The following is a 25,489-nucleotide window of genomic DNA, read 5'->3' on the forward strand; positions in this document are numbered from 1 at the left end:
GCTCTCGGCCGTCGCTGCGCACGACGATCTGCGCACCACCTCTACCGCGGCCATTCTCGGCCTCCGTTTTGTGCGGCTGTCCGGGCACCTGCCCAGCTGGCGAGCGCGACCCCGCGCGCAGGCCTGCACCGCGCACACAGAGCCGCGAGCGAGAAGCACAGACCAACACCGCTAAACACGCACCATAACTAGAGCAACATGCAAACCCGGAACTCCGACGTTGTATGCGCCCAGTGCTTACTGCCCAGGGGAACAGATCTACTGACGGGATCGAGACCATGGTACATGAACTGCCAATGCACCCCCCACAGTCAGGACCCACACGACCACTCATGGGTGCAGCCGTGGGACGGACAGTTCCCGGGGAAGAACCAAGCACCAACCGTAAAGATGGAAACAGTAACTAACACCACCGTGGTGAGCACTCGCCCGACCACCTGCACGACATGCACACACGCCGCGAAAGAGGAACACCATGCACAACAGCCAACGCCACTCGCCGACCCAAACCTCGTTACGTACAACCGCTCCAAGTTTATCAGGGCAAGTTCACACTACCTGAATTCGGTGGCCTCACACATGAGGACCCACGAAGTTTCGTAGAAAACTGTGAAGTGCGATTGACCCGAGCAGGTATACCCGTAGACGAGTGGTCGGGACAGGCCAGCGGACAACTGCGAGGCACAGCCCACGAATGGTGGGACATATGGGGACGGTTCGGCATGCCGTGGACGGAGTTCGCCGGCGCACTAACCCGCCGATTCGACACTGAAGAGGCATTAGTAGACTGCACCTCACAGTTCTATGGCGAGCGGCAGAAGGACGGCGAGACGGCCGAACAATTCGTAGCACGGAAACTACGTCTCTTCGCGCGCGTCAACCCGCACGCTCGACCCACGACAGCGCTACCCACTGTTACAGCTTTACTCCACACCGGCCTCCAGCCTTTCATGCGTTGTTGTCGCCCAGAGTCGGTAGAGGAATACGTGAAACAAGCAGCGGCCATCGAACAGAACCTGCGCGACCTCTGGCAACGGGGCACAACGGGCACGAGTCGGGGACGCCTCAGTCAGGCATCACAACAGGGGGGAGCTGATACCCAGCCACCGACCCGGCGACGAGCCATCGAAAACACGCCCAAAACCAACGCCACACCCACCAGGTCGGTAACACAGGACGTACCGGGGCTACCACTGTGCCAGCGAGGTTGCCCAGATGGTACGCGCCACTGGCACAAGGACTGCCCATTACCACCTCCTCGCGCGAACAAACCGCCGGGAAACGCCAGCCCGGGGGCGGAGCATTAGAAACACCGCGCCCGGTTGCCACGGGAGGGGAAAGACCCCCCCAACGGTACCAGCTGACCCGCCCGCGGGACAGCCTCCTGCGCATCCCCGTGGAGGTTGACGGGCGAGCCGTGGCTGCTCTAGTCGACACAGGGGCGAGTCACGTATTCGTAGCCCCCCACCTGATACCGCCCGGGAAACTTCAACCACAACAGACGGAATTGCAATTAGCCACGAACACCCGGCCAGGCCTGACCGTAGGGCGAGCGACACTCCAGGTTAGCATAAGGGGCTACACCACCACCGTGACCGCCCTCGTAGTCAAGGACCTCCGCGAGGAGATAGTCCTGGGGCAGCCCAGGCTAGCGGAGCAGGATGCAGTAATCGAGACCAAGGCCACTCGGGTACACATCGGCACACAAGAGCGGCTGGTAGTCTATGCCGTCATGTCACTACCCGCACGGGCTCATGAAACCGTCACACTCCACCAGGTACGTCACGACGTCCCACCCGAGTACCACGCCGCCGTAGACCGGGTACTAGCAGAGCGACAGGAAATATTCAGGGTGTCCGACCCCCTCAGACGAACTACGGTCACCGAGCACCACATACCGACCACCCACAACAAACCGGTGTACGAGCCCCCCAGAGGATACGGTTTCCGGGAGCAACGTGCCATCCGGGAACAGGTCGCGGAGATGCTCCGGGATGGTGTTATTGAACCGTCGAATAGTCGCTACAACGCCTGCATTGTACTCGCGCCGAAAAAGGACGGATCACTGCGGTTCTGCGTGGACTTCCGGCCACTGAACACTATCACAGTTAGCACCCCGCCACCCCAGATCAGCGTGGAGAACGCGGTAGCAGGACTAGGACGAGCAACGGTGTTCAGTACCCTCGATCTTAAATCAGGGTACTGGCAGGTTCCCATACAGACCGAGGACCGCGAGAAGACCGCGTTCACCATCCCCGACGGCCGCAAATTCCAATTTCGAGCGATGCCATTCGGACTGAAATGCGCCCCCCCGACGTTCCAGGGGATGATGACGCGCGTACTAGAGGGCTACGTCGATCGCTTCGCACTAGCGTACCTCGACGACTTAATCGTATTCTCGGAGACCTGGGAGGAACACATCCGGCACCTTACACTAGTCCTAGAACGCCTCGCTACCCACCACTTGACCGTCGCGCACCACAAGTGCCACATCGGGACGCAGGAGGTAGAGTTTCTGGGGCATGTCGTGAGCGCCGCGGGTAACCGGCCGCAAGCGAGCCACCTCACGAAGATCGCTGAAGCCGAGGTACCGCGAACGCAGAAACAGCTACAACGATTCATGGGCCTGATCAACTGGCTCCGGTGCTACGTCCCTAACTTCTCGAGGACAGTAGCCCCCCTGACGGACCTCCTGTCACCCCAGTCACGGTACCGGTGGAACGACCACGCCCAGCGCGCATTCGAAGAGGTTAAACTCGCCTTCACACAGTGTCACACGCTTACGCGGGTAAACCCAGAACGTCGCCTCTACCTACAGACGGACGCGAGTAACCTCGGGGTGGGCGCGGTACTATACCACGTAGGCCCGGACGGTGAGCGTGAGGTCACAGACTATGCTAGCGCAAAGCTCGGTTCGGCGGAGCGCCGATATCACAGCAACGAGCAGGAGTGCCTAGCCGTAGTCTGGGCCATGAAAAAGTACCGGCCACACCTCGAGGGAAAGAATTTCACACTTAGGACGGATAACCGATGCCTGACGTGGCTGCACACAATGCAGGGCAGGAAGAGCAAGCTGATTCGGTGGGCCTTGTTTCTCCAATCATTTGATTTTGAGGTAGAGCATGTCCCCGGCACCGAAAATCAGCTGCCCGACCTGTTATCACGAGAACCCGACCAGAACACCGAACTGTGGGACGACGACGACTGGGACGCCATGTTACCCCCAGTCACGCCAAACCCACCCGAACACGGCGACACTACGTGTAGCCGCCTCACGGCCGAAGCCCAGGACGAGGAAGGACCGCCCAACACTGCCGCCGACCTGTATCGACGTGTATGCCAGGCCCAGGGGACGTGACCCGACGCCGACCGCCGGCGTCGACAGATCTCCGCGGCCGAACACGGTACCTGGCGCGTGCAGGACAGCGTAGTCATGACACGGACCCCAGGCAACCACGACGACTGGCGAACCTACGTCCCCACAGAGGCGCGAGAGGCCACGTTGCGGTTCCATCACGACCACGACCTCGCCGGACACCCCGGGACGGACCAGACCCGCCGCGAAGTGGGCCGACACTACCACTGGCCAGGTCTGACCCACGACGTCCGTGAATACGTACGCGAGTGCGAGGTCTGTCAGAGACGAAAGGCACGCCGACGGGACGGGGAGGAGCAACAACGACCTAGTGAGCCCACTACCGCCTTCCAGACCATCGCGCTGGACGTGATGGGCCCCTACCCCCGCACGCCCCGCGGGAAATGCTTCCTGCTTGTCGTGACAGACTTGTTCACACGGTGGACCGAAGCGTACCCGTGCAGCAACATCAGGACCACCACTCTACTTCATATCCTGACCAACGAGTTTCTGTCATGTAGGGGCTACCCCCAGTCCATATTAACAGACAACGCCAGCCAGTTCCTGGGCCGTCAGTGGAAGACCTGGTGCACCGACCACGAGGTCGAACACCACACGACGCCAGCCTACCACCCGAGGGCAAACCCCACCGAACGACGGAACCAGGAGCTGAAGGTGCAACTGCGCATACGACTGGGGGCGGACCACACTCAGTGGGATACCCACGTGCCAGACACACTTTTCTGCGTCCGGAGACGCACCAACGCCGCCACCGGCCGCACACCGGAAGAGATGGTGCAGGGGCACAACCTGCCACTGCCAGGGGAATGGACCACACACGGACCACCCCACCCGGCGGAAGAGACAGCCGACCGCTATCAACGGCGCACCGTCGAACACGACGAGGCTCGACAACGTCAGAGATGATACGCCCAGGAAATAACACCCACGACCGAACACCCCCCGCCCGCGGTGCGGGTAGGCGACCAGGTGTTTGTCCGCGTGCACCCCCTCTCCAACGCGCCCCGCAACTATTGCGCTGGACTCGCCCCAAGGTGGAGCGGTCCCCACCCCGTACGCCGACGGCTCGGGAGGACCACTTTCCTGATACGCACCAGCGGGAGACGGGACAGGAAGGTACACCGCGACGATCTGCGGCTGGCCCACCTACCCGGGGAGAACCCCCCCCGACGAGGAGGTAGCACCCACACCGGACACCGAGGGAGCGCCTGAGGGGGACATGCCCGCCGAGACCACCCCGGCACGAAGACCAACTGGTCAGGGCCGACCACAAACGCTCGTGTACGAGGACACGACGGCCACACCGGCACCAGAGGTAGCAGACGAGCCCAGCGGAACACCTACCCTCGAAGACGAGCCCCAAGGACCCCTCATCGAGTGGCCTCCGGACACTGACGAACCCACGACTACACCGAGACCGCCAGAGGACGGCGTCGAGACACTCTCGATCACCGAGCTCTCGGACCCCCTCAGCACCCCGGCAGAGGACGGCGAGGCTGTTACCATCCCCGTGGTGACGGAACCAGACGACGAGGCCACTGACCTGGGATGACCTGGACACAGCACGCAGGCCCTACCAGCTGCGGCCGCCGCGAGCACCACCTGGCTGGAGCTGCTGCCGAAGCTAGGGGCGCCCCCAGGTAGCGGGGTCACTAGCGGCGCAAGGTCAGGCTTCTCGAGGGGGGGGGGGGGCGTTTGACGTCGTCCGACCGAAGGCCACCCTAAAGCCCGACCTGCAACCGCCAGTATGCAACCCCGCTAACGGAACGCGCCCCTAGCCATGGCCCACCCGAGTCAGGCGAGCCACCAGCAACCAAGGTAGAACCCGGCCCCCCTTAAATAAACAGACCGTCATTAAAACCAACCACGTTAAAAAACAAACATACATTATTAAACAGTGTTACGTATTTATTTGAAGTTGGTCAACGAAAGTGCGACGTAGGAGTGCCCGGGCACTCACGTGTGTAACTACAGCAATACGCGTGTGAATGTTCTCCTGGCGGCCTTCTGCCTGAATCAGTCAATCAGACCTTATGACATAATTATTCAAACCTTGTGTTGCGTCATTAACCCCACCAGAGCAATCCGACAAGAGACGAACAGTCGCTGGTGTGACGTAAAAATTCAAACATAATAATTCTTAAATATACTAACTTTCATTTGTAGAAGGGACGAATGACCTTGATTCAGCTTTTATAATTAATGTAAGAATTTAACATCATTAAATTCTCTTATTAACATATCATATCAGAAACTAACGTAATGAGGTCAACCCTGGCGCGAGGGCCACCGAGCCTCGGCCGGACGCCATGACATGACGGGAGTACAGCGCGACTCGTGGACCGGGGCGGATGCACGTCCCACGGAGAGACATCATCCTTTGTCCACACCGAGTTCATTTCTGGTAAATATAGTCATTCTTAAAACCCCTTTTAATAATCTCTCCGTGTGTACCCTGTCCAGTTTTTCGGTCCAGGACCTAATCCGGCCGCATAAATCTAAACCCCCCCCCCCCCTGCACCACACTTGGTCCGCGGGGTAGGTTCAGTATCCGGTACGGGCCGTCTCCCGAGGACAGAACTTTGGTTAAACTCAGTCGCTCCGGCACTGACACTCCCCGTAAGGGAACTTTTGAGCGAATTTAGCTGCGGTCCGCGCTCCACTGCCGTGGACGCGAGCACCGCCTCGATACGCAGATTTACGGGATTGGCCGCCTCCAATCACCCTCACCCCTCGTTGAGCAGCCAGGCTCAGAAACGCCTAGGGACACGATAATACGGAACAATTAGTGACTTTGTAACATTCCTTTTGTAAACTTGTGCCACGTTAATTAAGTAACTTTCAGACTTAGTTGCGTGTAATTGTGTAGTTTTTGTATCTTGTGACGTCACCTGTTGTACGACGTGGCGTGTAACCAACAAAGTTACACCAGAGCCACCGTCGCCTGAATAAATGACGCCCGTCATTTATTACCTCATTTCAGCGTATGCTTCTTTAAACCTGCTATCCCCAATCACCGCCGAGTAGGGAATTCCTTAAACCCACGCAACATCGCCGACGGTCCTAGTGGGCCACGCAGGGCAATCGACCCCACGACCCAACTACCGACTAGCACCAGAGCTAGTCTGGCGCCCACCCGTACTCATTACATTTGCAACAGCCACTCCCGCTAGGAACCGCACCGGGACTCGAACCCGAGACCCCGGACGACGGCATTTATGGTAACATAGAATTAAGTTGTCACCAAACCCATTAATAAGCTGAATCGCAACTGGTTGTCCGTCAGCTTTCGGTGCGAGGGGTCCTAGGATTGAATCCTGCGTAATGTATGGTTGTAATTTTGTAATTATTTAAGTATGCCATGAGTCTCGAATAAGGTATTTGTGTAAATTTGTAATTTTCTGGATAAGTCACAACATGTCCCGGGTAATGTTTATGAGTAATTTATAATTATCTACATAAATAATGCTAGGTAATATAAAGGTGTAAATTATTTATTTACTTAATACGTCCCGTGTCTCAGGTAGGGCATAAAAGAAAATGTGTACTTATCTAAACAAGACACAATGTAATTTCATTGGTGTAATTTATAATTATCTAAATAAGACATAACGATTCCCGGGTAAAGCATGTTAGTAAATTTGTAATTGTCTAAATAAGTCACAAAGATTCCCCGGGATGTGCGTTTGTAACTGTGTAAATAAGTCACAATGGTTGGCACAGTCAGCATAACTGTCAAAATGGAAATTAACATTTTCAAATATTAGTCATTTGTTGGCTCTTTGGAAACGATAAATTACCAACGAACTAATCATAAAATAGTGAGGTAGTGCAAATGTGAAACACTGGACTCGCATTCGGGAAGGTCTTAGTTTAAATCACCGGTCTGCCATTATCATTTCATTTTCCCGTTATTTGAATGGGTATTTTATCAGAGTCCACGGCCCAGAATACTTCTTAACCTTTTGAGATCGTGTCGTGTTAATGCATCCATAATAATCCCTCTGGCAACCAGTTGTCAAGCCAATAAAAAATGCCCACTAGCTAATTAACTACACCGTGTGATATTTTATTCGAAAGGGTTAAAAGTGGTGCGGTTTTTCAACGAGGCTTGAGGCGATGGCAGCTCCATGACTCTATGGGCTTTTAACTATTTGGAAACCGACTCAGAGGTTACAGACATCAGTCGTCCCAGGGTGTGATTCAAACCCATGATCCTCGCGTTAGCAAACACCACAACCAAGGATCTTACACCATTCGATAGTTGTGTTTAGTCATAAAATAAGATAAATTTGCACTTTTGGGTTGAAAGATTAATATATTTTTTTAATGATCTAATGTAGGTAACACGAAAATTATAAAAGTTATTTGACACTATTCATCAGATGTTAAACAAGCAAGTAAAGATATAAAAATTGTAACAATAAATGCAATAGAAAAAATGCAAAATGTATTTTAAATAAACACACTACAAAATAATTGCATACACTATTAAATGAGTGCATTGATTTTAATCAAACCATGTAAATATTACAGCCATTATTATTCAACAGTTAAAATAATTTTTAATTCATACAATGCCATTTAAAGTATAATAATTGCTTTAAGTGTCTTAAAACTTAAGTATTTGAATACTTCACTTACTTTACCATGTAGAGAATTGTTTTATCTTTGTAAAGCCAAAGATAGTGGTTAGGAATTGTCATTGTCTGAAATGTAACAGCTTTTGCATTCTTAAAAAATGAATCCGGCCTCCACATATGCTTCAACCACTCCACCTCCAGTAATCTGAAACAAAATTACCAAAATTTTTAATTGCAAATCAATAACTGTTTAAGTAAGACCAAAATAACATTCATAAAATTTATCGAAGACATTATTAAGAGTTTAATATTTCTAATGCTAAGTGAATTTTCTTTTAACAATCATCATAAAAACTGTGTTATTAATTTCTAATTTATATGGTCTATGAATTTCGTAAATATAACGATTTCAGATTTTGTGTGTTAAGTCATTATTTATTTTTGTTTGTGCGGGGTAGTGTGTAAAATTATTAGTCTAGTAAACTAATACTTCCGTAAAATGGTTAGCATAGAAAAAGAGAACACTTTATATTCAAAAATATATTGTTTCTGTGGGGCGATTTGTGGATGTATACCGTTTGTACGAATGTCCACTTCTCCGAGCGTCCAACTCTCCAAGCTTTGAGGGGCAGGTAGTGTCTCCCATACGTTCAACCTTGCTCCGCCCTACTGTCTGGCCTTGTGCTGACATGCCACCAAGAAGTTTGATGCCCGATATAAGTATAGCATGTTAATAATGTCGTGACATGTTTAGCTCAGTTAATTTATGTCTGTTTCAAACAGTGGTTTAAATAACAAAGTCAATTTTAGAAATTTTTTTTCATTTAAAGAATCACAACCATTTTAAACTTTATTTTATTCCACAAGATAAAAATTATACTTATAATTTTACCACAAAGTATTGTAAAATTGTTTACCTCGTCGGAATGAGAAAAGAAATACGACCATGGCAAATCGAATTACATTTTTCACATTTCACAATTCCTGCACGTAGTTAGTACACATATACAGCCACAAATCGAAAATTAATCTCTCATGTTTAAATGTATCGTTCTGCATGCCGTGAATAAGCCACTTAAATATCGCCTGAATCGCATGTGGGCGAGTGTGTCCTCTGCAAGCCTGTTCAAGCAAGTGACTCCCTCTCATTTGCTAAGGGACTTTACCTAACAAGCTCAAATTCTGCATTAATATCTGACCAATTCCAGCACAGTTTATATAAAACGCTGCCACTGTACTCAAAATTTGCCTGCTGATTGTCATAAGATGCTTAATATTTAACATTCAAAATGGGAAAAATAATGTAATGTTAAGTTATCGTTCTACTCTGATTCATTTAATAATCATATCCATTATTCTTAAAATTTGCATTTTTCTTTACGAACTAAATCGTCTGCAAAGAAAATGAAAATTCAAGAATCTTGAGTCCAAAAAAGCAAATGGTAAAATTGAACGTGACGTGTGTTGGAGAGGAGAGTGAAGGAAATAAAATAATTAATATTTAATTCAACCGGTATAGTTTTTTGGGTAAATATGAGTAAATAAATGGAATATTAAGATTGTTGAACTGAAATAATTATTATAAAAATAAAATCGATATTTAAGCATAACTTACCATTTCCGGGAATGCCGATTACAAGTGTTACATAAATATTTAAACCATATTACATTTATGCAAATAATATCTTTTATCACTTAGTCCAAAATAAGTCAAAGTATGACAAATTAAAAATTGAAAATTAATATATTATTTAACAAAGACATAAATCGAAGGCACGAATTCACATCAAAGTTTGTTTTTTTTAGGCAAATATTCTTATTTGGATTTATATACAGTTCTTTTAAATGGATGTTGGTTTCGGGCATAAGTAACGTCAAATTTAAGGAATAAATCCAGGAACTAAATTAAATGTAGAAAAAATAATATTTTTTGATAACAGAAGATATTAAAAAATTACGCACTATGAAGCTAAATGCACATACATGTTTTGTTACACTTTTAACAGGGGCATTAATTATTTACAGAAAAATGACTAAATGACTTTTTATACATACAATTTTAACATTTGTAGTGACATTTGATTTTATTTAAAAAATATTCCCATTTAAATTCTTTTTTTTTTTGTTTTGATCATTGAGTTTAAAGAAGAAATTAGATTCAGCATCTCACAGTTTCGAAGGTTGAGTCGACTAAACAATGTACGTAAATCATTACGTTATTACAAATTAATTAAAATAGCGGTAGATAATAGGAAATATAAACCTATAAATGCAAATTAAAATAGAAAAAAATTCTTAATTTTTTAATGTAAAAAAGTTTAAAAACATGCAAGTAATTAATTATTAGCCTATTTGTAGTCCGGTCAAATTAGACCAAAAAATAGGAGTGAAGTTACAAAAATTCGCACCCAGCTGAAAATTGGTAGGATTGTTCAAAACAACATTATAAATGAAATTTAAAAAGCCTTCATCGATCCGATACATGGAAAAAAAATTGACTCGGGGTCAAAGGTCACAAAAACTTGTTTTTCGCGATTTTCAGCAAAACGGTAAATTTTATCATAAAATTAGCCCAGACAAAAATTGTAGATCAGATAAAATATGAAATATAAAAAAATGTTTAAATAACTTTGGTCTTAAGAGCCACCGTTTTTGAGATATATCGATTCAAATAGTTAAAAGACTTGTAATCGTCATAATATGGTACACCACGTATATATATCACTGAAGCTGTAATACAAGTAAAAATATTATTCTATCGGTCAGTGTAACGAATAGCTTGTCTTCCTCCAACCTCAGCGGCTACTTATCAACATCTTTTTCGGGTATATTACCAAGTTCAAGTGTGGCTTGGTTATCAGCAAGACCCAAACGACTTGGGTTGGAAGTTGGTCGACAAAACATTAGAACCACTTCAAACGTTACTCCCACCTGTGCCGGGAAAACTGCTAAACACAATTTTTTTTTCACCTGTAAAAAAGGATGGAGTGCTAAATGTGGTTGCAAAAAAGTTGGACTGTTTTGTTCTGTAGTATGTACAAATTGTGAAGACCGGTCGTACTCCAAAGTTGAATCACCAACAATTGAAGATTCATTTGATAGTAACGAAGAGACATGCGATGTGCCATTATTTGGGCAATTTACTTGCACCCAGGATTAAGAAGAATAACAAGGAGAAGAATAAGCAGAAGTATTAGAGAATTATGAATCAGATGGATAAATTTCCTTTTTTTTTTTAATTTACACCGTTTTGATCACTTTTATCATTTTCAACCCTTGCCACTATCTTTAATTATTCAATAGTTTCAAATTAAACCGAATCACAACAGATCCGGGGAATAGGCCTACCAGGCAAACCACATTTTAAAAAAATGCGCTTAGTACACTATCTCAAAGGTGGCGTGGAAACGTGTGCATATTATGACGATTACAACTCTTTCAACATTTTGAATCTTTATATCTCGAAAACGATGGCTCTTAGAAAAAAGTATTTAGACATTTTATATAGATCTACAATTTTTGTTTGGGCTAATTTTATGATTAAACTTACTGTTTTTCTGAAAATCGCGAAAAAACATGTTTTGTGACCTTTGACCCCGAGTACATTTTTTTCCAGGTGTCAGATCGATGAGCACTTTTTAGATTTCATTTATGATGTTTATTTGAACAATCTTAACAATTTTCAGCTGGGTGCGAATTTTTGTACCCTCGGATGTCTAAATTGACCGGACTAATGCGGTGGGAAGTGCGTGTTAATTAAGGTGTGTAGGTAAGTGCTAATGTGTTGTTTGTGCATAACAAATTTCAATTTAATGCTTTTTAAAAAAACACTTTTAGAGTTTACTTCATTCATACGTCAGCAAAATTTCTTTGGAAATAATTAAACATTGCCTAGACCTAAAGCTAAATATCCTGCAAAAACCTAAAATTACGCATTTGAAAAAAAAAGTATTAAAGACGTTTCTATTTAAGTACACTAGTATAACAACTTATAAACTTTAAATGAATGTAACCTTTCATAAAAATTTCTTTTAACAATTATAAGTGACACAAAATGTTTACGACTTAGCTTCTTTCCTAACACTTAAAACGTTTAAAAAAATCTCTCCCTCTGAACAGAAGGACTACGTTATGTTTACTGACCCGTTGACAGGATAATTGGACAGAAAATATCACATGTCAGCTTTCTTCTTATCTTTGGTGAGAAATAAACGGAAAACCGAGCTCTCACACGAGTGCAATGTGACGCAGCAACCCGAAGCTGCCGCATCGTTTATAGCCCGGCGGTACGACTGGATAACCGGAGATAAGCGAAAACCCGGTATCACTCCGTGTAGTTGTAGTGTAGCAGTTGTCAGTTCATACTCTATTAGTTACCTTACACGTGATCATGTTAGGAGTTGATAAATTTACTCGCTGTATTTAAGAGAGACCTGCGCTGAGCAATCTAGTAAAAATGTTCAAATGAATATTCAGCCAAAAACTGCCACAGAAGTTTATTTAACTCAGATTTGGCTTATAAAGATTCTTGTCCATAGAAATAACACCTGGCAAAAAAGCTATCTGGTCTAGTTCATAGTAAAATTAATCTGGAAATGTACAACTCACCTACCAGCTAGTGCGTATAGTTAATTATAACGTGTGCCCACGCTCGTCACCCTGCTTTTCACGAAGCATTTGAACATCATGGCATTACAATCACGTGTCCTTTCAGGCAGAGGAGTGCCACTCAGATGCGCGCGAAATTCAAATTTACTATGTACGTTTTGCACCTCAAAACTTTGCACGGTTGCGTTTTCGGAAATATGTATATATCCTAACAATATAGCTTGTTTAGTCTTGGTTGACCTTCACCGCCATCTTTTATGAACTTTACCTTGACCTCGAACTTAACCTTGGCCTTAACATCCGCAGTTATCACATCCAAGCACTCCTGAATGTTGCGTTTTCCGTTATGGTCATCACCATAGAGCGCCCTACTCCCGACCACCTTTTTTAAATTATTTCCTGCACCCTCATTCTATGTATGCTGTAGGGGCTAGTGTGGTATTGTAACGCCTTTGTTGAGACTATTTTGAAATTTCTTCCACTCTCCATTATTGTCAGACGACACATGCCTGAACATCTGCACCACTCTTCCAACCAATACGTCGTACGGGAATACATTTTCCCGTGAGAAACTACTGAAGCCACCAGCTAAGTCATCGTCTATCAGCAGGAGAACTTGCGAGTCGTATCCGCACAGCTATTTTAGACGTCCCCGTAAGTAAGCCATTGGGGGGAACCAGTGGATTTATGCTTTGAATATAACGCTGCATTTTCGCTTTTTAACAACTGGAATTAACATAATTACGTTTTTTATAGTACTTTAAACTGAGTCACGCCATTTACGTTACGTACGAGAGATTTGGTGAACTTGGAAAGCATGAGTTCAAGCGTCGCACCACCTTCGCGATGCATTTGACCGAGTTTTATTTGCGGAACTAAAATGTTTAATATTCCTTGAAATTACAGTTTCTTGGTTATTACATTTGCTTTATTAAAATGGAACTATTATATATTGCGTGAGAGGAACTGAAATACGTAAAATTTCTCATCAAGTCATGTGAACTGATGTTACGACGTTTCGAAAAGACAGTCTTCCGTCAAGCGTTGTTGATAGCTCCTTCGTGTACTTTGTACTCTACGAATGAAGCTTTCGGTAATAAATAAATAAATAGCATGAACCGACAGTGTTCAACATACATTTATAGGGGAAGGCGGGGTAACTGCACGCACTTAACTTTGACACCTTATATTTCTGTAAATAAAGTTTAAAAAGCAATGTTATTAATTTGGAGCATAGCAACATTAAGTCAGTTTAAATATAGCCGAGTATTAGTACATTGTTTAAAAGGGAAGTGTGGTTTTTTTCTTAAAATATTAAAATATGTATTGCGTACGATTACCCGACTTGAGTGGGTAATCGTATGCACTAAATTTATGTTGCGTACTATTACCCTATATGCCAATTCTGGTGCATAAAAATTTTCCCGAATATTCCCTGAATGGAAATATTATTTACTTTAAATATGACAATGTACCTAACAAACAAAATACACTTTTTGAACTATACTGGGGACATAAAAATTTATTTTCTTTTCAAACAGAAGAGTGAAGAAAAATATTCATTTATACTGGAATATTAATAAAATGATGAAATAGATCGTTGCAGACTGTTTAGGTGCTGACGTTATAGAATAAAAATGAGGGGTGGGGGGAATTCTGGGTAATACACGATCCAGCTGTTCGTGTTACCTGGAATCGACAAGCATAAACAAACACAGGAATAATTTTTTTTTAACTCTCCCCTTCCCCCTTCTGCTCCAAGGCTCCCACTCCTCCAAATATTTTTCCTCTATACTTGTCATTTACATCATATTTTTTCATATGATAGTAATGAATAAATGAGACATATCATTTGGTATTTTGTGAACAATGACAGCAAAAGCAAGTAGTGTAGTAACTCGTAGTGTGGAAGAGTGTTTTTTTGTTGTTGTTTTTTTGGTTTCCTATCGCGGTTCAATAAACAAGTTTGGTCAAGTTAGGGTGATGTGATGAGATGCTACCTTTATTCACGGAAAGCACTACGAGCAGAAAACAAGGAGCCAACCATAAGTCAAATGTCCCCTACCTTGACTGCGAAGATTTAAGAAATATGGGTTACAACTTATATTCCCATTGTGTTACGAAACCGAATCTTGAAAATATAAAAACTTCTCATGTAAAATATCGAAACGTCCTCAATAGTAAAGGCCGAGTAGGAAGTCAGTAATTTGAATTAAATTTGTATGCTTTCAATTCAGAAAAAAAAACGTTTTTATGTAGCTGCCTGCAAATATGTGGATTTTGCATCATGCAAATGTGAAAAACCAAAAAACATCCCAAAAATGGAACAGTCATTTTTGCAAGACCAAAGAACATTGAAACAAATGAAAATGGGTGTGGTTGATAAAATACTACTAAACAATTAAGCAAATGTGGAAGTATTAACCAGAAGATAAAGGAAAAAACTGGAAAATTATAAGTACCAGGGTTCAGAAATTAATAGAAGCTAAGTGAGAGAACTCTCGCAAAGTTCCGAAACGATGAGTGTAGCTGTAGATATTGTAGATAAAAGTTCATTTATTTAAGAGAAAGATGGAATTCAACCAAATAAAAAGGGTGAACCATAGTTATCAACAGGCCCAAGGTGGTTTTCCGAGCCATCAAACTCTCAGTCACATAAGTGGGTAAAGTACCTACATTAGCTTCAGTTTGTGACTGAAACAGCGTCTCCGATCGTAAAGCAGCAATAATTGCTAGTGCAGTGCGTCACGAACAAAAGTAAAGTAGAATTATTGAGCGTTTGGATAGGATTTTCAGGGGTTATATTTTAATGGGGAAATAAAGTACGATTGTCCAACAAAAAATGTGCTAAATAAGTAGTATATAATATGGCATCCGGGGACTGGGTTCTGGGTGTGGAGCCAGGAGCCGGTCCGCCATATTGGATTATGTCGTCACGGCGGCCATCTTGGATGGTTGTGACCTTGACCTTTGACCTTGACCTTGACATTTCACTTCAAAATTTGCCAAAATTTCCCAACATTGGGCAAAAATTGCCCAAAATTCCTCAAAATCCGCCAAAATATCAATTTTTTAGAAAAAAAAATCCGCCAAAAAATCTCAAAAAATTCCACAAACCAAAAATTAGGATTTCGAAAATCCTCAAAAGCTGGTTTATCTTAGAAAGAACCCAAATGCCTTAAAGCGGCTTAAAACTCCTAAGAGCTAGCCGCTTTTAAGCCGCCGACCTTAAAAATAAGGATATCATGGCAGCCATTTTGAAATATGACGTCACCGTTGCAATTATCGTTACGGACGTCATCTTTAAAATCTTTATTTATTATCCGATTTTAACGAAAAAAAATTTAAAATTTATAAAAAAATCAATTAATAAAATTTTAATAAAAATTATTTAAAAACCAATCATTAACGACACGAGCTCGGAGTCCTCGTTCGACCCCGGTGAGGGCAAAAAAATAAAAATGACGACCGATCCTTCCCCCGCGGCGGCTGCTGGCATACTGACTCCCACCACTTGTTTTCAAAGCATATATATCGTCACATAGTATGACGTGATGTCCGCCATCTTGTCTTCGATGCTGGAAGCCATCATCATTGTATCGTCGGCGAGAGTGCGCTGATGACATGTTAGTTTAATTCTCATCCGCTAGAGTGCAGTAATCATTTATTATTATTATTGCTGTGACACCCACCATCTTGAAATTTGGCCGCCATCTTGAAAATCCGTAATTATTTAGCTAGAATTTCGGGAAAAGTTCCAAAATTCATTAAATAAATCACTCATTAATTTACACATTAATTCGAATGATTCCCGTCCTCGGTTCGATACCCGATCGAAGCAATAATGTTTAATTTTATGTAAAAAATAATAATTTCAATAAACCATGTTCAACATTCGTAAAGAGACTCTAAATCCTCTACAACCATCATCCTATCAGACATCAAGACCACCATATTGGAAATGCATAATTTTAATGCTAGAGATTCGGGAAAAAGTTCAAAATTTATTAAATAAATTTGTAATCAATATACTGATTGATTAGATCGACTTAGGTCCTTGGTTCGATCCCTGGACGATACAAAACAACTTTAATATTTTAAAAAAGTACCACTAAAGTGGCAGGTTTGAGAAAATAAAAAACACCGCAAGTTCTTTTAAAAAAACTTTTATTACATAAGTAATACACTTATACAAGTACAAAAAAATACACAGTCAAAGTACTAAAGTTTTGTGGATTCCTTGATTTAAACAGTCTTCTTAATGGATGAAGTAAGTCTTTTACATGTTCGTAAAGGTCTATTCAGTTTATCAGGTCGACATATTGGTACACCACAAATTTCACGCAAAGACTATTTATCGACTTCATTAAAAGGACAGTGATATATTTCGTGTCGTTGTGCACTTTGAATATTTGCCGATGTTTTGTTACAAAATATACAGCTTGATTCCGATGAATGTACAGCCAGTCTATCACAATTTCTGAGGTGCCGTTTTAATCTTCCATATTGTACAAACTTGCTTAAACACCTGTTGCACTGATATTTAATGCGTTCAGAGTTATTACTACAATTGTGTATTACATGATCCCGTAATTCCAAGTTTTTGATCTTCTCACAGTACGTGCAGTCGGGTGATGGAACACCGCTGGATGCTCCTTCCTTCATCAATGACACTGGAATTGTTGACAACCATTGTAACACTGCTGACATGTTAACTTCTGAAGCCGTTGAGGTCTGCTCTGCACAAGACGGTGCACACGTCGAAATCTCCTGCTGTGCTGAGAGAGCAGGTGTAGCTGTAGACATCGTTGTCATCGTGCTCTGCACTGATGATGGTAGATGTTCGATCCAGGTTGGGGCAGATAGTGGTAATGATGCCATCGAATTCTCAAGAATAGCTAGATACCGGTCTATTATGTTATACAAGTCTAACTATCCGATCCGTTCATCACCGCATTCAGAGACGGACTGAATTTCATTTCACCAGGGTCTCACTTATATAGACTCATCAGCTGGTACAAAACATGAGTCAAAACAATAACCATGTTCATTATACTCGCAACTTAACTTTCTTGGAGCATTTTTTATAATAAAGATGTAAGCTATATGACATGAAATTTGTTTATTGCACTTATTGCACTGAAATTGTATTCTTTTAACATTATTAGAAAAACTGCTTCTTTCATGTCTGCGAGCATTTGAGGTGATAGTAAATGATGCGTCACAGTATTTGCACTGACGCAATGTACGCTCTTGATTAGTGGAAGTATCCATTGCTGATGATGAAACTTCGGATGATGGTGGTATCACATCTTTAGAAATCTCCTCCAAAGTTGACGTCGTCGTTGCCAACGGGATCTGCACCTTCTCCGTCGTAGCTGTCGTCAAGGTTACCGTAGACGATTGTACAACCTCCGAGTTCGACATTAAAGTCGGTAAAGATGCCATCGAGTTCGCAAGAACAGGTAATTACGCGATTTATGCACCAGATTAAACAAACTAGTTGATCCTAACACCGCCGACGTCAGTAACAAACTGAGCGTCCTGCTGTCTAGGACTCGCTTATATTCATGCAACGTATGAAATACTGCGCTAGTCAAATCAAGAACCATTTACAATAATACTAGAGTCAAAACAACAATAAAAATAGAAGGACCATCAACGAAAATACAGCACATTTGGAAGCACCGACAACGAAAAGGCAGCACATTTGGAAGCACCGTCAACGAAAAGGCAGCACATTTGGAAGCACCGACAACAAAATGGCAGCACATTTGGAAGCACCGACAACGAAAAGGCAGCACATTTGGAAGCACCGACAACAAAAAAGGCACCACATTTGGAAGCACCGACAACGATAAGGCAGCACATTTGGAAGCACCGACAACGAAATGGCAGCACATTTGGAAGCACCGACAACGAAAAGGCAGCACATTTGGAAGCACCGACAACGAAAAGGCAGCACATTTGGAAGCACCGACAGCGAAAAGCCAGCACATTTTGAAGCACCGACAACGAAAAGGCAGCACATTTGGAAGCACCGCCATTGAAAAGGCAGCACATTTGGAAGCACCGACAACGAAAAGGCAGCACCATCATCAAAAAGGCCGCACATTTGTCATTGGCTCCAAAATTCATTGGCTCCAATATTCATTGGCTCCATTATTCATTGGTTCCATCAGTCTATTGATTCCATCAGTCTAGTGACTCCATCAGTCATTGGCTCCTACAGTCATTGGCTCCAACTGTCTTTTGTCTCACCAACTCCAAATATATTTGGCTAGAATTCTACGAGTCTAAGAGACTATGAGGTCACAAGGCTACGAGTCTTAAAGGATCTAGCTGGTTACGAGTTATACATAGCTACGAGACTGCATGGCTAAAAGACCGCGTGGCTACGAAACTACATGTCTTTGAAGCTACAAGAATACAAGTCTACTCCGCTCCAACTACTCCAGCAGCATTATGTTATTATATTGCATGACTACTTGTTTACGTAGCTACAAGTCTACGAGGCTACTTAACTACATAGCTACAATTATACGAGGTCCCAAGACATCATGACTACGCGACAACGAGCCATGAGGTTACGAGACTACACGACTACGAATCTTCAAGTTTACGAGGCTGCGAGGCTACAGAGCTACGAAGCTTCTAGAACATAAGTTTACGAGACTGCGAGGATAAAGGACTACAAGTCTACACGAGTACTTGACTACGAAGCTACAAGTCTACAAGGCACCAATTGCGGCATCTGTCTTCGTCTGAATTTTCTCTTTGGCTCCAAATGCTACAGCAGCATTATGTTATAATAGTACAAGGCTACGTGACTACGAAGCTACAAGATTACATGGCACCAATTGCAGCATGTCTTCGGCTGAATTTTCTCTTTGGCTCCAACTGCTACAGCAGCATTATGTTATAATATTACAAGGCTACTTGGTTACGAAGCTACACATCTACAAGGCTCCATTTATCGCATCTGTCTTCGTCGGCATTTTCTCTTTTGCTCCCATTGCTCCAACAGCATTATGTTATATGATTCCATGGATACTTTGTTACGTAGCTACAGGTCTACGAGGTTCCAATGCATCATGCTTACGAAGCTTCCAGAACACAAGGTTACGAGACTGCGAGGCTACAGGACTACGAAGCTTCCAGGACACGAGGCTACGTGGCTACAAGACTAAATGACTCTAACTGATTACAATAGCACCATTCAGTGGAGAGAGTTAGGTTATCTAATGCAAAGCAAATTTATGCAAATATTTCTGGCTGTCATCAACAGATGTAGCCACGTGTTTCTTGCAGGTAAATATTAATTAGTTATTTTATGTGGGATGCGGGATGCTCACTAACGATCGCAAAAGAAGAAGTGCTTCGCTAGACATCAAGGAGAAGGAAGTTCGTCTTACATGTTAATGCTTCACTGATGTCTCACGGCATATTATTTGACTGAGTAATGGTTGTTTATTTCTTTAATTCCACCTGGTAAAATTATTGCTAGTGTCAATTTATTAGCAGAAATTCACTAATTAATTGTAACTCTGAATAAAATGACATGACTCATTAAGTAAATATCCTTCATGCAGAGATCGATTTCTCACAAATAATCAGCAGCACTTGGAGGAAATCATTAGATGTCTAGCAAGGAATAACCAGAAGCACTTGGAGAAAACCATCAAATTATTAACAAGAATAATCTGGAGCACACGGAGAAAACGTAATGATAAGAATACTCGGGAGCACACGGAGAAAACCATACACATATTGAAAAGAATATTCATGAGCAAACATAATGACAAGAATAATCGGGAGCACACCTAAAAAAACACCACACGTTTTCTTTGATATCATAAAATTACAGGAAAAAAATATTTTATAAATAGCAAATAAATAAAAAAATATAAAATGTAAAAAAAAATACAAAAATACATAAACAGATTCTGCTAGCTTGTGAACTTCTCATTGTTGAGCAAAGATAGAGTTCTAGTACAAGCCAGAATTTTATGTATTTTTGTATTATTTTTACATTTTAAATTTTTTATTATTTATTTGCTATTTATAAAATATTTTTTTCCTGTAATTTTATGATATCAAAGAAAACGTGTGTGGTTTTCTCCGTGTGCTCCCGATTATTGTTGTCATTATGTTTGCTCATGAATATTCTTTTCAATATGTGTATGGTTTTCTCCGTGTGCTCCCGAGTATTCTTGTCATTACGTTTTCTCCGTGTGCTCCTGATTATACTTGTTAATAATTTGATGATTTTCTCCAAGTGTTTTTGGTTATTCCTAGCTAGACATGTAATTATTTCCTCCGAATGCTGCTGATTATTTATGAGAAATCGATCTCTGCATGAAGGATATTTAATTAATGAGTCATGTCATTTTATTTAGAGTTACATTTAATTAGTGAATTTCTGCTAATAAATTGACACTAGCAATAATTTTACCAGGTGGAATTAAAGAAATAAACAACCATTACTCACTCAAATAATATGCCAAAAGACATCAGCGAAGCATTAACATGTAAGACGAACTTCCTTCTCCTTGATGTCTATCGAAGCACTCCTTCTTTTGCGATCGTTAGTGAGCATCCCGCATCCCACATAAAATAACTAATTAATATTTACCTGCAAGAAACACGTGGCTACATCTGTTGATGACAGCCAGAACTATTTGCATAAATTTGCTTTGCATTAGATAACCTAACTATCTCCACTGAATGGTGCTATTGTAATCAGTTAGATGCATGTAGTCTTGTAGACATGTAGCCTCGTGTCCTGGAAGCTTCGTAGTCCTGTAGCCTCGCAGTCTCGTAACCTTGTGTTCTGGAAGATTCGTAAACATGATGCATTGGAACCTCGTAGACCTGTAGCTACGTAACAAAGTATCCATGGAATCATATAACATAATGCTGTTGGAGCAGTGGGAGCAAAAGAGAAAATGCCGACGAAGACAGATGCGATAAATGGAGCCTTGTAGATGTGTAGCTTCGAAACCAAGTAGCCTTGTAATATTATAACATAATGCTGCTGTAGCATTTGGAGACAAAGAGAAAATTCAGACGAAGACAGATGCCACAATTGGTGCCTTGTAGACTTGTAGCTTCGTAGTCAAGTACTCGTGTAGACTTGTAGTCATGTATCCTCGCAGTATCGTAAACTTATGTTCTAGAAGCTTTGTAGCTCTTTAGCCTCGCAGCCTCGTAAACTTGAAGATTCGTAGTCGTGTAGTCTCGTAACCTCATGGCTCGTTGTTGCGTAGTCATGATGACTTGGGACCTCGTATAATTGTAGCTATGTAGACAAGTAGCCTCGTAGACTTGTAGCTACGTAAACAAGTAGTCATGCAATATAATAACATAATGCTGCTGGAGTAGTTGGAGCCGAGTAGACTTGTATTCTTGTAGCTTCAAATACATGTAGTTTCGAAGCCACGCGGTCTTTTAGCCATGCAGTCTCGTAGCTATGTATAACTAGTAACCAGCTAGATCCTTTAAGACTCGTAGCCTTGTGGCCTCTTAGTCTCTTAGACTCTTGGAATTCTAGCCAAATATATTTGGAGTTGGTGAGACAAAAGACAGTTGGAGCCAATGACTGTAGGAGCCAATGACTGATGGAGTCACTAGACGGATGGAATCAATAGACTGATGGAACCAATGAATAATGGAACCAATGAATATTGGAGCCAAATGAATATTGGTGCCAATGAATATTGGAGCCAATGACAAATGTGCGACCTTTTTGATGATGGTGCTGCCTTTTCGTTGTCGGTGCTTCCAAATGTGCTGGCTTTTCGTTGGCGGTGCTTCCAAATGTGCTGCCTTTTCGTTGTCGGTGCTTCCAAATGTGCTGCCTTTTCGTTGTCGGTGCTTCCAAATGTGCTGCCTTTTCGTTGTCGGTGCTTCCAAATGTGCTGCCTTTTCGTTGTCGGTGCTTCCAAATGTGCTGCCTTTTCGTTGTCGGTGCTTCCAAATGTTCTGCATTTCGTTGTCGGTGCTTCCAAATGTGCTGCCTTTTCGTTGTCGGTGCTTCCAAATGTGCTGCCTTTTCGTTTTCGGTGCTTCCAAATGTGCTTCCTTTTCGTTGTCAGTGCTTCCAAATGTGCTTATCTTTTCGTTGATGGTCCTTCTATTTTTAATGTTGTTTTGACTCTAGTATTATTGTAAATGGTTCTTGATTTGACTAGCGCAGTATTCCATACGGTGCATGAATATAAGCGAGTCCTAGACAGCAGGACGCTCAGTTTGTTACTGACGTCGGCGGTGTAAGGATCAACTAGTTTGTTTAATCTGGTGCATAAATCGCGTAATTACCTGTTCTTGCGAACTCGATGGCATCTTTACCGACTTTTACGTCGAACTCGGAGGTTGTTCTATCGTCTACGGGAACCTTGACGACAGCTACGACGGAGAATGTGCAGATCCCGTTGGCAACGACGACGTCAAAATTGGAGGAGATTTCAACAGATGTGATACCACCATCATCTGAAGTTTCATCATCAGCAATTGATACTTCCACTAATCAAGAGCGTACATTGCGTCAGTGCAAATACTGTGACGCATCATTTACTATCACCTCAAATGCTCGCAGACATGAAAGAAGCAGTTTTTCTAATAATGTTAAAAGAATACAATTTCAGTGCAATAAGTGCAATAAACTAATTTCATGTCTTGATAGCTTACATCTTTATTATAAAAAATGCTCCAAGAAAGTTAAGTGCGAGTATAATGAACATGGTTATTGTTTTGACTCATGTGTTGTACCAGCTGATGTTACTATATAAGTGAGACCATGGTGATATGAACTTCTGTCCGTCTCTGACTGCAGTGATGAACGGATCGGATAGTTAGACTTGTATAACATAATAGACTGGTATCTAGCTATTCTTGAGAACTCGATGGTATCATTACCACTATCTACACCAACCTGGATCGAACATCTACCATCATCAGTGCAGAGCACGATGACAACGATGTCTATAGCTACACCTGCTCTCTCAGCACAGCAGGAGATTTCGACGTGTGCAACATCTTCTGCAGAGCAGACCTCAACGGCTTCAGACGATAACATGTCAGCAGTGTTACAATGGTTGTCAACAATTCCAGTGTCATTGATGAAGGAAGGAGCATCCAGCGGTGTTCCATCACCCGACTGCACGTACTGTGATAAGATCAAAAACTTGGAATTACGGGATCATGTAATACACAATTGTAGTAATAACTCTGAACGCATTAAATATCAGTGCAACAGGTGTTTAAGCAAGTTTGTACAATATGGAAGATTAAAATGGCACCTCAGGAATTGTGATAGACTGGCTGTACATTCATCGGAATCAAGCTGTATATTTTGTAACAAAACATTGGCAAATATTCAAAGTGCACAACGACGCGAAATATATCACTGTCCTTTTAATGAAGTCGATAAATAGTCTTTGTGTGAAATTTGTGGTGTACCAATATGTCGACCTGATAAACTGAATAGATATTTACGAACATGTAAAAGACTTACTTCATCCATTAAGAAGACTGTTTGAATTAAGGAATCCACAAAACTTTAGTACTTTGACTGTGTATTTTTTTTGTACTTGTATTAGTGTAGTACTTATGTAATGAAAGTTTTTTTAAAAGAACTTGTGGTGTTTTTTATTTTCTCAAACCTGCCACTTTAGTGGTACTTTTTTAAAATATTAAAGTTGTTTTGTATCGTCCAGGGATCGAACCAAGGACCTAAGTTAATCTAGTTAATCAGTATATAGATAACTAATTTATTTAATGAATTTTGAACTTTTTCCCGAATCTCTAGCATTAAAATTACGCATTTCTAATATGGTGGTCTTGATGTCTGATAGGATGATGGTTGTAGAGGATTTAGAGTCTCTTTACGAATGTTGAACATGGTTTATTGAAATTATTATTTTTTACATAAAATTAAACATTATTGCTTCGATCGTGTATCGAACCGAGGACGGGAATCGATCGAATCAATATGTAAATTAATGAGTGATTTATTTAATGAATTTTGGAACTTTTCCCGAAATTTACCTAAATAATTACGGATTTTCAAGATGGCGGCCAAATTTCCAGATGGCGGGTGTCACAGCATTAATAATAAATGATTACTGCACTCTAGCGGATAAGAATTAAACTAACATGTCATCAGCGCACTCTCGCCGACGATACAATGATGATGGCTTCCAGCATCGAAGACAAGATGGCGGACATGACGTAATACTATGTGACGATATATTATGCTTTGAAAAAAAGTGGTGGGAGTCAGTATGCCAGCAGCCACCGCGGGGGAAGGATCGGTCGTCATTTTTATTTTTTTGCCCTCACGGGGGTCGAACCGAGGACTCTGAGCTCGTGTCGTTAATGATTGTTTTTTAAATAATTTTTATTAAAATTATATTAATTGATTTTTTTTATAAATTTTTAAATTTTTTTCGTGTAAATCGGATAATAAATAAAGATTTTAAAGATGACGGCCGTAACGATAATTGCTAAGGTGACGTCATATTTCAAAATGGCTGCCATTACATATTTATTTTCAAGGTCGGCGGCTTAAAAGCGGCTAGCTCTTAGGAGTTTTTAGCCACTTTGAGGCATTTGTGTTCTTTCTAAGATAAAACAGCTTTTGAGGATTTTCGAAATCCTAATTTTTGGTTTGTAGAATTTTTTGAGATTTTTTGGCGGAATTTTTTTAAAAAAAAAAATGATATTTTGGCGGATTTTGAGGAATTTTGGGCAATTTTTGCCCAATTTTAGCAAATTTTGGAACATTTTGAAGGTCAAATGTCAAGGTCAAGGTTAAAGGTCAAGGCCACAACCATCCAAGATGGCCGCCGTGACGACATAATCCAATATGGCGGACCGGCTCCCGGCTCCACACCCAGAACCCAGTCTCCGGATGCCCTAT

The 25,489-nt window shown here is 42.4% G+C and overlaps 1 protein-coding gene across 2 annotated transcripts in view; it reads right to left on the reverse strand.

Annotated features, from left to right (window-relative positions):
- Positions 1–25,489, reverse strand: part of LOC134529380 (glycine receptor subunit alpha-2) — a 314,756-nt gene that overhangs the window by 145,811 nt on the left and 143,456 nt on the right. For both annotated transcript variants that reach the window (XM_063363379.1, XM_063363377.1), the window contains exon 6: positions 8,021–8,164. In XM_063363379.1, the coding sequence (XP_063219449.1) occupies positions 8,021–8,164 (144 nt within the window). The remainder of the gene's footprint in view (positions 1–8,020; positions 8,165–25,489) is intronic.

This window comes from Bacillus rossius, chromosome 2 (genome assembly GCF_032445375.1).
Source record: "Bacillus rossius redtenbacheri isolate Brsri chromosome 2, Brsri_v3, whole genome shotgun sequence".
NCBI lineage: Eukaryota > Metazoa > Arthropoda > Insecta > Phasmatodea > Bacillidae > Bacillus > Bacillus rossius.